This window comes from Ursus arctos, unplaced genomic scaffold, assembly GCF_023065955.2.
Source record: "Ursus arctos isolate Adak ecotype North America unplaced genomic scaffold, UrsArc2.0 scaffold_22, whole genome shotgun sequence".
NCBI classification, from domain to species: Eukaryota; Metazoa; Chordata; class Mammalia; order Carnivora; family Ursidae; genus Ursus; species Ursus arctos.
In genome coordinates, this window is record NW_026622897.1 from 33,352,474 (window position 1) to 33,365,513 (window position 13,040).

Here is a 13,040-nt window from a genome sequence, read left to right on the forward strand (position 1 = left end):
CTAATTTAAAACTGGCTAAAAGATTTGAACAGAAGGTTCACAAAGCATGGTAAATGAATGGCCCATATGCACATGAAAAAAACATTCAATAGCTTTAGTCATCAAGGAGATGTAGGTTAGAACCGCAGTGAGATACCATGCCACAGTTACCAGCGTGGCTGAAATTACACTGACAATACCAAATGTTGTCAGAACATTTGGTGAAGCAACTAAAACTCTTATACATTGTTGGTAGGAGAGGGAAATGGCCTGAGGATATTGGAAAAGATGTAAATTCTTATAAATTATAGTTTCTCAAAAGTTAAATACACACCTCCTCTAAGACCCACTCATTTCCCTCCTAGGTATTTACCCAAGGATTATGAAAACACAGGTCCTCTAAAGGATGTGTCTTTTTTAAAAATTTTTTTATTTTAATGTTTATTATATTATGTTAGTCACCATACAGTACATCCCCGGTTTCCGATGTAAAGCTCGATGATTCATTAGTTGCGTCTAACACCCAGTGCACCATGCAATACGTGCCCTCCTTACTACCCGTCACCAGTCTATCCCATTCCCCCACTCCTCTCCCCTCTGAGGCCCTCAGTTTGTTTCTCATAGTCCATAGTCTCTCATGCTTCATTCCCCCTTCTGATTACCCCTCCTTTCTTTATCCCTTTCTTCCCCTACCAATCTTCCTAGTTCTTATGTTCCATAGATGAGAGAAGTCATATAATTGTCTTTCTCTGCTTGACTTATTTCACTTAGCATTATCTCCTCCAGTGCCGTCCATGTTGCAGCAAATGTTGAGAACTCGTTCTTTCTGATAGCTGAGTAATATTCCATTGTATATATGGACCACAACTTCTTAATCCAGTCATCTGTTGAAGGGCATCTCGGTTCCTTCCACGATTTAGCTATTGTGGACAATGCTGCTATTGAACATTGGGGTGCATATGGCCCTTCTCTTCACTACGTCTGTATCTTTGGGGTAAATACCCAGTATTGCAATGGCTGGGTCATAGGGTAGCTCAATTTTTAACTTTTGAAGGAACCGCCACACTGTTTTCCAGAGTGGCTGTACCAACTTGCATTCCCACCAACAATGTACGAGGGATCCCCTTTCTCCACATCCTCTCCAGCAATTGTTGTTTCTTGCCTTGTCCATTTTTGCCATTCTAACTGGCGTAAGGTGGTATCTCAATGTGGTTATGATTTGAATTTCCCTGATGGCTAATGATTTTGAACATTTTTTCATGTGTCTGTTAACCATTTGTATGTCATCATTGGAAAAGTGTCTGTTCATATCTTCTGCCCATTTTATGATTTGTTTATTTGTTTCTTGTGTATTGAGTTTGAGAAGTTCTTTGTAGATCTTTGATACCAGTCTTTTATCTGTAGCGTCATTTGCAAATATCTTCTCCCATTCCGTGGGCTGCCTCTTAGTTTTTTTGACTGTTTCCTTGGCTGTGCAGAAGCTTTTTATCTTGATGAAGACCCAGAAGTTCATTTTATCTTTTGTTTCTCTTGCCTTTGGGGATGTGTCATGAAAAAGGTTGCTTTGGCCGATGTCATAGAGGTTGCTGCCTATGTTCTCCTCTAGGATTTTGATGGATTCCTGTCTCACGTCGAGGTTTTCCATCCATTTGGAGTTTATCTTTTGTATGGTGTGAGCGGGTGGTCAAGTTTCATTCTTTTGCATGTAGCTGTCCAACCTCCCAAGCACCGTTTATTGAAGAGACTGTCTTTTTTCCACCGGATGTTTTTTCCTGTTTTGTCAAAGATTAGTTGCCCAGGGAGCCGAGGGTCCATTTCTGGGTTCTCTATTCTGTTCCATTGGTCTATGTGTCTGTTTTTGTGCCAGTACCATGCTGTCTTTGTGATCACAGCTTTGTAGTACAGCTCAAAATCCAGCATTGTGATGCCCCCAGCTTTGTTTTTCCTTTTCAACAGTTCCTTGGAGATTCGGGGCCTTTTCTGGTTCCATACAAATTTAAGGACTATTTGTTCCAGTTCTTTGAAAAATGTCATTGGTATTTTGATCGGGATAGCATTGAAAGTGTAGATTGCTCTGGGTAGCATGGACATTTTAACTATGTTAATTCTTCCGATCCATGAGGATGGAATATTTTTCCATCTTTTTGTGTCTTCCTCAATGTCTTTCAAGAGTGATTTATAGTTTCTAGAAGATAGGTCCTTTACGTCTCTGGTTAAGTTAATTCCAAGGTAATGTATGGTTTTTGGTGCTATTGTAAATGGGATGGATTCCCTAATTTCTCTTTCTTCAGTCTCATTATTCGTGTATAGAAATGCAACTGATTTCTGAGCATTGATTTTGTGTCCCGCCATGTTACTGAATTGTTCTATAACTTCTAATAGTTTGGGAGTGGATTCTTTTGGGTTTTCCATATAGAGTATCATGTCATCTGTGAAGAGAGACATTTTGACTTCTTCTTTGACAATTTGGATACCTTTTATCCCTTTTTGTTGTCTGATTGCTGTTGCAAGGACTTCTAGTACTATGTTGAATAATAGTGGTGAGAGTGAGCATTCTTGTCCTGTTCCTGATCTTAAGGGAAAGGCTTCCAGCTTTTCCCCATTGAGAATAATATTTGCTGTAGGCTTTTCATAGATGGTTTTTATGAGATTGAGAAATGTACCCTCTATTCCTACACTCTGAAGGGTTTTAATCAGGAAAGGATGCTGCATTTTGTCAAATGCTTTTTTTGCATCAATTGAGAGGATCATATGGTTCCTGAGTCTTTTCTTGTTGATATGATGTATCACGCTAATCAATTTGCAAATGTTGAACCACGCTTGCATGCCAGCTATGAATCCCACTTGGTCAAGATGGATAATCCTTTTTATGTACTGTTGGATTCTATTAGCCAGGATCTTGTTGAGGATTTTGGCATCCATATTCATTAGGGAAATCAGTCTGTAATTCTCCTTTTTGATGGGGTCTTTGCCTGCTTTGGGGATCTAGGTAATATTGGCCTCATAGAATGAGTTTGGTAGGTTTCCTTCTGTTTCTATTTTTTGAAATAGCTTTAGGAGAATGGGTATTATTTCTTCTTTGAATGTTTGGTAGAATTCCCCAGGATAACCATCCGGGCCTGGAGTTTTGTTATTTGGAAGGTTGTTTATCACTGACTCAATCTCTTCATAATTAATTGGCTTGTTTAAAAAATCAATTTCTTCCTGTTTCAGTCTTGGTAGTTTATAGGTTTCCAGGAAGGCCTCCATCTCTTCCAGATTGCTTAATTTATTGGCATATATCTGTTGATAAAAGTTTCTAATAATCCTTCCAATTTCATTGGTGTTGGTCGTGACCTCTCCTTTTTCATTCATCATTTTATTAATTTGGGTCCTTTCTCTATTCTTTTGGATAAGTCTTGCCAGCAGTTTGTCAATTTTATTGATTCTCTCAAAGAACCAGCTTCTAGTCCTGTTGATCTGCTCTACTGTACTTCTGGTTTCTAATTCATTGATTTCTGCTCTTATCTTGGTCAACTGCTTCCTCATGCGTGGATTAGGCCAGTCCCTCTGTTGCTGTTCCAGCTTCTTGAGGTGAGAATATAAAAACTGCATTTTAGATTTTTCTATTCTTTTGAGTGGGGCTTGGATGACTATGTATTTCCTCCTTAGGACTGCCTTTGCAGTATCCCATAGGTTTTGGACCGTTGTGTTTTCATTCTCGTTGGTCTCCATAAATTGTTTAAATTGATTTTTGATTTCCTGGTTTATCGAGTCATTCCTGAGCAGGATGGCTCTTAGTCTCCAAGTGTTTGAGTTTCTTCCAAATTTTTCCTTGTGCTTGAGTTCCAATTTCAGAGCGTGTGGTCTGAGAATATGCAGGGGATAATTTCAGTCTTTTGGTATTGGTTGAGACCTGTTTTGTGTCCCAGAACATGGTCTATTCTTGAGAATGTTCCATGGGCATTAGAATAGAATGAGTATTCTTTGGTTCTGGGGTGTAGTGTTCTATATATATCTATGAGGTCCAACTTGTTGAGTATGGCATTCAAAGCTCTTGTTTGTATGTTGGTTTTCTGCTCCAGTGCTCTATTGCTAATAGTGAAGTGTTGAGGTCCCCTACTATTAACGTATTTTTATCTATATGTCTCTTTATTCTGGTTAAGAATTGGCTTGTGTATCTTGCTGCTCCCCTGTTGGGGGCATATATATTTATAATTGTCATATCCACTTGTTGGATACATCCTTTAAGAATAATATAGTGCCCCTCTGTGTCTCTAACTATAGTCTTTAGTTAAAATCCAATATGTCTGATATGAGAATTGCTACCCTAGCTTTCTTTTGAGGTCCATTGGCATGAAAGATGGTATTCCATCCCCTTACTTTCAGTCTGAATGTATCTTTAGGTTCAAAATGAGTCTCTTGTAGACAGCAACTGGATGGATCATGTCTTTTTATCCAATCTGCAACCCTGTGGTGTTTTATGGAAGCATTTAGGCCATTTACATTGAGACTGATTATTGAGAGACATGATTTTAATGATGCCATGTTGCCAGTAAAGCCTTTGTTTCTATCGATTGTGACTTTCTGTTCTGTATCACTCTTGGGGCCTTTTTACTTTTATAGAACCCCCCTCAATATCTCCTGTAGGGCTGGTTTCATGGTTACGAAATTGGTCAATGACTGGCGATTCTGGAAGGTCTTTATTTCTCCATCAATTCTGAATGACAGCCTTGCTGGATAAAGGATCCTTGGCTGCATGTTTTTCTCTGAAAGAGCTTTAAAAATGCCCCCACAACCCTTTCTCTCATTCCAGGTCTGTGTAGACAGGTCTGACGTAATTCTGATACCTTTGCCTTGGTACGTGAGAAATTTCTTTTCCCTGGCCGCTTTCAATACTGTATCCTTGGATCTAATATTTGCAAATTGCACTATGACGTGACGTGGTGTAGGTTTGTCGTGGTTGAGCTTGGGGGGAGGGGTCCTCTCTGCCTCTTGGACATGAATGTTTGTTTCCCTTGCTAGATTAGGGAAGTTTTCAGCTACAATTTGTTCAAATATCTCCTCTAGACCTCTGTTTTTCTCCACCCTCTCGGGGATGCCGATTATTCTGACATTGGAACGTTTCATTGAGTCAGTAATCTCCCGTAACCTACATTCCTGAGCGTGGATTTTTTTGAGTCCAGATTCTATTTTAGCTTTTTCTTCTACTAACCCATCCTCCAATTCTCTAATATGTTCTTCTGCCTCATTCACCCTGGCCGTCAGAGCCTCTAGTTTTGACTGCATTTGGCTCATAGAATTTTTAATTTCTGCCAAATTAGCTCTCATTTCTGCCCTTAGAGATTCTACATTCTCATTAACATTTCGTTAATACTTTTTTCAAGTCTACACATCATCTTGACCATTGTTACTCTGAATTCCATTTCTGATAATTTGGTTATATCCATATCCATTAGTTCTGTGGCAGAGGCCACAGACTCATTGTCTTTTCTTTGCTGGGGGGGGATTTCTCCTTCTCGTCATTCTGATGAGGAGAGGTTGCGGGGTTGTCCAGAGCCCAAATTATTGACCGGGACCCAGGCCATGCGCCCTTGTTTTATAGGGATCTTAGGGATGTGGGCTTCTTGATTTTTCAGCCTGCCTTCTGGGGGAGGGGCCTGCTGCGCTGATACTCAGGCAACCCTGTTTGGGTAGAGTCTCCGTGTCCCCTGCGAGGGGGCATGGGGATGGGCACACTGTGAGCCGGTATTTCCAGGCTTTTGTTCTCTGGCGGCTTTCCCTGGCAGTTTGCTGTGCCTCTTCTGAGAGTCAGAGCAGCAGTGGCCGAGTTGCAGCCTCTGTCTCAGAACAGAGGGATCGTGGACCGTTCCCCACTGATGTTCTGTCCACTTTAACTCTGTTACTGTTGGTGCTGCTCAACCCTGCAGCGTCCCGGGATGTGACCCCACACCCGGCGTCCCAGCCCTCACTTCCAGGGCCGGCACGTCTCTGTCCTTTGTGTTTCTAACACCACCAGCTGCCAGCCGCCCCCACGCTCCCGGAGCTCCTGGTCTCAGTCTGGTTCCAGTGAGCACACCGGAGCTCTGGTTTTCAATCTGGTGGCGTGCGTTCCCCGGCTCACGGTCTCAGTCCGCTCTCTTGAGGGTGCCGGTCCGCGAATCTGCCCGCTCCCCCATGCAGGTGGCTACCGCTTCCCGGCGCCCAAACGCGGTGGCTCCCTCCCCCTTCCGTTCATCTTCCGATATCTGTGCACGGTTTCATGGTTCCCCGCTTTGTACCTCAATACTCAGTGCTGGAGATGTTCATTTGTAGAGATCCAGATATATCTTCCTGCGTCTCAGGCTGATTCCTTGGATGTTCAGGCTGGTCTGGTACCTATCCAGCTCGACTCAGGGGACTGGCTGAAAAACGCGTCCCCTACTCCTCTACCATCTTAACTCTCCCCTAAAGGATGTGTCTTTATTCATCATAGCCCTAAACTGGAAAATCAGGCATCCATCAGTAGAAGACCGGATAAGCATACTGGCATATTCACAAGGAAAAATCCACTCATCAATGAAAAGAAGCCAACTACCGATACAAGTGACAACATGGTTTCGTGAATCCTGAAAACTCCTGACTGAACAAAAATTTCCACAAAAGAACAGAAATTTTATGATTCTATTTATATGAAGTACCAGAATAAGCATGGTGAAAAAATCAGATTCATTCCCTCTAGGAGTGCTGAACCAGGAGTTTGCTGGGAAGGGACATGGGGAAACTTTCTGGCGTGAGGATTCTGTTCTGTAGCTTGATAGGGGTTCAAATTGCACAGGGGTGTGTATTTATAGAAACTCATCAAATGGTATGCTGGTGATTTTTTTCATTTCATTGTATATGAATTTTATGTGAAAAGAAATTTTAAACAAACACTGGAATTGTAAGAAATAGTGAATTTTTGTTAGTAATATTGAAGTATTTGGGGGCATGTATCAATATGTACAACTTACTTTGGAACGCCATGAAAATTATATGAGTTGCTGGATGGATAGAGAATCAATATATGATAAAGCAAATATAGTAAAATGTCAACTGAAGAAACTATGATTGGAAATTTTATGATAGAATGTTGAGAACAAAAGAGAGTTGAGGCTAACGGGCAGATTGCCTGTAAGATGGAGTCCTAGCCCTGGAAAAAGACACTAGAATCTAGCTGATATACAGGGGAACAGACAAAGGAGGCTACTGGGTCCAGAAATTGGCTTTCTTTGCTCCGTTCGAACTTTGGCAATGAACCCAGGGGCTGAGTAATTTTGTTAAGACCCACTGGCTCATGCTCTCTGTAGTCAGTGACTTTAAGAGTTCTTAACGGATCTGTTCTAGAAATCTGGAACAGAGAGGAGTTGTTTGATACCATTTAGTCTCTATCTACTGAGAACCTATTCTGTGCCATTCTCTGTGCTAGGCTTTGAAGAGACTATGATGAACTGAATAAAAATGGCTCCTGCCCCTTTATGATCTTACCGTTAATAAAATCTGCTCTTCTTCTACCTCTGTTGTTATTGACACTCCAACTAGAAGACTTGCAAATTCCTTTTACAAGCCTTGTTGACATTTCTTCAATCTCTCAGTTCACAAACCCCTTGCTAATATTGAACCTCAATATCTCTATCTAAACAGAAAGAAATTTTTTTCTTGTTTTACCCTCTTGGGAGTGAAACTTAACACAAGAAGATCCCCAAAGCCTCAAAATAGCTCAGTAAGATATTGGACACATGCCTAGTGACCCGAAGTTACCTTACGCTCTCCTGAAGTAGAGGTGTGAGAGAGAAAGGGTAGTAGGCTGCTAAGCTCGACCCTCTGCCCCACTTCCATCACAGGTCACATCCATTACCATTCCTTGCCCTGGCACCACGACGTGACCTTGAATCCCATGTGACAAATCCGATTGCTCCAGCCTCACCTTCAGCATACAAAAGAGAAAATTCCTTCCTTAAACGTCTGTTTTCCCTAACATTCTTGGTAGAATGTGGGCAGGTTTTGAGCTATTTATGTTACAAGTGACCCCGAATTGGTTGAGTGGTACCATATTCAATAAAAAGTAAATAAAAATCGGTTGCCTCCATTAGAAAGGCTGCCACGCTTTCTTTCCATACAGTGACTCATCCCTTTGCTTAACTGAATACTTTCCCCTCTGGGATGTCCAGACCATCACTTTTTTGTCACCTTTACCTGCTTACAAATCCACCAGCTCTGAAAACCTCTTAGCAAGGTGATCATTCCATCTTCTCACTGCCCCTCCTCCTGCCTGAAATCTCTTTGTTTCTTCTCTGTCCTTTGTCTCTTCTCCTTCCCCAAGAATTTTACCTCTCAGAAGTTTAAATATCTGTTTTCCTTCCCCGGAACGCTATTTTTTCAGACAGTTGGATTTTCGGGAGGTAATGATATGACTCGGAGAAAATAAGTGCTTGTTTCCCTATCTCTGGTGCCAGTTAAGGTGATTGGTGTTCAGGACTTTCGGAAGCTCTTTGAAAACAACAGGGCTAGTCAGATTCCAGCAATTTACCTTCTGCAGGCTGAGCGTGTCTGGGCAGTGGCTGCATAATTTGGATGGAGTCATTACTGATGAGACAGAGTTGGCTCAGCCAGGGAGCACTCGTTGCTCTTTTAAACTCCACGGCATCAGGGATGAAGTCACCTTTCTTCTTTTAAAACCAACAGATTGGCCCGTAAGTCCCTGTCCCTTCTGTTAGAACTTGTTTTTTTTTTCTCCTGCTGGCCACCAGGACCGTCTCTCAGGTAAGGGAGCTCGGATTTTGTGGGTTTCCATCCGGGAAAGCTTGATTTGAGGGGGAGTTTGGAGGGCATCCCTGGGTAGAGTGGGAGTCAGGTTGAGGGACACGCTGGGGGAGGAGGAGGGCTGGGTCCCAGCCAGCTCGTGTCCACCTGGTGGGCTGGCAGGCGGTGAGCTGGGTGAGCAGAATCCCACTCAGCTCCGAGCTGCAGTGGCAGGTTCTCACACGGGACGTGGAAATCGAATCTGGGCTTGGTTTTGCGTTCCTGTTGTATAACCAGCACGCTGGTGAAGTAGCGACGAGTGGTTTCCTCTGGGCTGGGGCCGTCCTAACTGCTTTGCCATCCGAACAACTGGCTTTGTGTTTGGGGTAGAGCCCTTCTAGGGTCCCATGAGAAAAGCTGATGTGCAAAAAAGCAGCAGCTCTCTGGAAAGCCTTCACTCGCTGGAGTCCAGCAGGAGACAAAGGGGCCCCCCGCGCCCTGTTGTAACATGCAGGGACCTTGTGTAAACAACGGCTGTGCCGCCGTGTGGGCCAGAGGAGTGTGAACACGTCTCAGCGCCTGTCCAGACGAATGCGCAGGAAAGGAGCTGAGCGTTGGGGTGTGCGTGTGCAGGTAGACCTGTGCGCCTAGGGACTTCCTGAAAGCTCCCTGCGACACTTCCGATGAGTTATTGGAGGCTCTGTCCCTGCTTGAATCATACAGCTCTTATTAGCTCTGAAGTCTCAATAAAGACATCTTGGTTATCACAGAGGCGCCTGCAGGGTGATAGATGGCTTTTGGAGAGAGAGATGAATCACTGTGGAGTGAGAACATTGAGAATTATGGAGCCCCTTTATTGCTTGCTACAGAACCCTGCCACACGGGGTATCAAGTACGTTCATCTATAACCTTTGAAGGGAGCATGGAATCTCGTTTCGATAAGAGATGCTTGTTCTGCTTTAAATGCAATTGCCTACTGGCTCCCGCACGTGCTTACGTGTTCACCTCAAACTTGGCATGTCCAGAACCCGTCCTTACCTGAAACCCGCTCCTCTTTCTGTGTCCTCCAGCTCAGCAAAAAGCACCTGGTTTTCCATGACAGATTTCTGAACTTCATCTTTGACCCCTCCTTCATCCTTGCATTCCCACATCGAGTTTGCGATTCTGCCTCCGTGTCACCTCTGAAAGCCATCCATTCTCACACCTCTATGGCTATTTTCCTAGTTTAAGTCAGAATTACTGCCTTTTGGGAATACGGAAGCCTCCCATCCCGGCTTTCCCTCTCCTCACCTTTGCAGGGCAGCTGGCACGATTCTGCTACAGTCGATCAGCACCTGTGCAATCCAATCCATCACTAATCTGGTGGTTCTGCCTCCTTAACATTCCTCGCAAATGTTCACATCTCCCCCTCTCAGCACCACTGCCTTGCTCTGACCTACCAACACCCTTTCCCTGAGTTATGATGGCAGCCTCTTAGCTGACCTCCCTGCTACCAGGCTCACTCCCGTCCTAGTAGAAGACACTTTAAACTTCTTATGTTTCCAAGCTTTTAAAGGACATTTTGTAAAGAGCAGAACTTGAAACACTTACTACTCTATCTGGGGTTTAGAAGCATCAGCATTTTTATGACTTTTGTAGATACTTCCAGGAGGGAGGCAGAGAGAATGGGGGAAGGAGGGGGCTGCATATGGCAGCGGGCAGATGGCCTGAGGAATATGTCAAACTCATGCCTTGCAACCATGTGGGTCTACAGTTGAATCTCAGCTCCTCTTCCTAGGATGGCCTTGACCAAATTGGTAAGCCTTCTTGAGACTCATTTTCCTCAACTGTGAAATGGAATGGAAGTAATAATGCCAGCATCGCTAGGTGAATGTAACAGTTAAATGGGAAGGCTGTGAAACACAGCAAGCTCGGAAACCTAGCAATTAAGAATTTTTAGTTCCTTTCCTTCTTTCCATTCCTTTTAAGGTTTATAATCTCTAACTATCATGTATCTTGGAAGTATCTGTGTGTGTGTGTTTGTGTGTGTGTGTGTGTGTGTTTAATTATCTGCTTTGGGCACAGTAGAAAGAAGGAATGGTAAAGAAATACATGAGAACTCTCTTAAAAGAATTTGCAGTTTACTTAGGGAGGCAAAGCAAACCTCAGGAATATAAGAACATCTATATTGTTTTTTTATATATTCTGCAGTTGTCATGTGTCTAGTACCAGTTGAGCACATAAGCAGGGAGGGCTTGTGCAAACAGGTCTGTGAATACCTGTAGACAGAGTATAACTAGATCTGTATCAAGCCATTTTAGATTTCAGTTTTTTGGGTTCCTGAGGATCATCGGCCTCTCTGATGTTGAAGCCAAACTTCCCGGAAGACTCTGTACTTTTAGAGTGACTTAATGACATATGGATTAAGTGACATGCAGTGTGTAAGTGATTTTACTCACTCATCTAATGGTCAAACATTTGTTGTGCAATGACTCTGTGCCAGGTCCTATGCTGTACGATTTCTTTGCAACCCGTCCATGGGACATGGAGGATAATTCTCCTGTTGAATCACAGCTAGCCTCAGGGAATTGTTGGACCAATAAAATAAGAAGAAAGTGACATTGGGGATAGCCATGGCTAGGTTCTAAGAAGTTTGCAGTCTCCTGCTGGGGGTTCTTGGCTTTCTCACTCTGGGGGAAGCCAACATTGTATAAAGTCATGTGATGGGAACCTGGCTCTTGGGGAGAGGGTGTAGCTATACTCTGATGTGTAGTATTTGGCAGTTTTCATAGTATAAGTACTCCCTCCCATCATGGCTGATTTCAGGCTACCAAAGCGATGGTGCTGAATGCAGGGAGGGAAAGACACAGAATTGGCTCTTACAAGTTGGTACGAGCCAGCTCTGGTGCGTGCCTGGTAATTCCTCGGAGACTACCATGGTGCGAGAAAGCCAGCTAGGTGGACAGTCTACACGGAGAGAAGCCCAACCAGCCCCAGATTTTGCAGCCATTTGAATTAAGGTTCCAGGAATGAAGACTTCCATGAGTCCAGACCCGGCCACTAGCAAAGTGCAGCTTAGGAAGGACCCTGATTGGGACCTGCTCAGCTCAGCTTGGTCAACCCATACAACCTGAAGAGATAACAAATCATATCATCTAAGTTTAGAGGTGGTTGTTCTGCAGCAGAAGGTAATTAGAACACACTGGCAGTCTTGTTTCTGCAGAAGGCAGCCGGCATGGAGCCCCCAAGGGAGTGCAGAGGGGTAGAGGAGTCTATCCAGAGAATTCTTTGTGCATTGTCTCTGGCCTCAGATCACAAAGGAGAAAATGTCTTAGTTAAAAAGACCTGAGGAAGAGACTCTACTTTACCAACTAGTTTTACTGTTGTAACTAAATCAGTGAAAAACAATTCTCTTAGACACACACACGCAATTGTGCACACGCACACACACATTTCTCTCACCTTTGCTTCCATCACTGTCTCTGCTGGAAGATCACTACTCTCTCCTTGGACTCTGCTTCAACCTCTGCGTGGGATCTGGGGGCAGGGAGGGGAGGGGAAAGGACAGAACAGAACAGTAAGAAGTCAAGGAAATGCCCAATCCTGAGGTCTGGTGGAAAGCCACTGAGACCCCTAGAAAAGACCAGCAAAAAGGAATTAAAACAGGTGGCTTGGGGAAGACACATGGATGAATAGTTAAAGCATGAATTTTGATATCAGATGACCCAGATTCCAGTCTGGATTCTGACATTTTCTAGTTGGCTAAACTTGGAAAGCATCTTGACATCTCTGTTCTCAGTTTCTCCATCTAAATCTGGGTGATAATGCCATCTCACAAATTTCTCGTGAAGATTAAATGTGATAATGTCTGTAGAGTGCTTAGCACAGTACTTAAAGACGTGCTGAATTAGCAGCAGTTAATCGTAGTAGGAGTGATAGCATTGGAGTCACACTGGTGGCATTGTTGTCACAAGTTTCAAAGCCACGGGCTGCTTGGTAAGCCCTGAGCTTCGGTCTGTCAGTCACACAACAGGTGCCCAATGTAAGTATTCAATAAATACTCAAATCAGATTGCTTATCTATATTTGGAATATTCTACCACCATTTTTCTTGTTTTCTAAAAGATTTTATTCATCTATTTGAGAGAGAAAGAATAAGTGGGGGAGGGGCAGAGGGAGAAGCAGACTCTCTGCTGAGCAGGGAGCTCAACATGGGGCTCAATCCCAGCACCTTAGGATCATGACCTGAGCTGAAGGCAGACACTCAAGCAACTGAGCCACCCAGGCGTCCTGACCATTTTTTTCTATCGTCCCCCAGATTAAAAAGCATTATTTCTCCTTTAA

General features: G+C 43.5%; 1 protein-coding gene across 4 annotated transcripts in view; it reads left to right on the forward strand.

Annotated features, from left to right (window-relative positions):
* Positions 1-8,539: 8,539 nt before the first annotated feature.
* AMOTL1 (angiomotin like 1) overlaps positions 8,540-13,040 on the forward strand; it is a 146,725-nt gene continuing 142,224 nt past the window's right edge. Inside the window, exons 1-2 of one of the 4 annotated variants that reach the window (XM_048217174.2) lie at positions 8,540-8,739; positions 9,489-9,610. In XM_048217174.2, coding sequence (XP_048073131.1) covers positions 9,509-9,610 — 102 coding nt within the window. In that variant the 5' untranslated portion in view covers positions 8,540-8,739; positions 9,489-9,508. Of the gene's footprint in view, positions 8,740-9,488; positions 9,611-13,040 lie in introns of those variants that run through there. The other 3 variants (XM_048217175.2, XM_044386505.3, XM_057316622.1) reach the window with 3 other exon arrangements.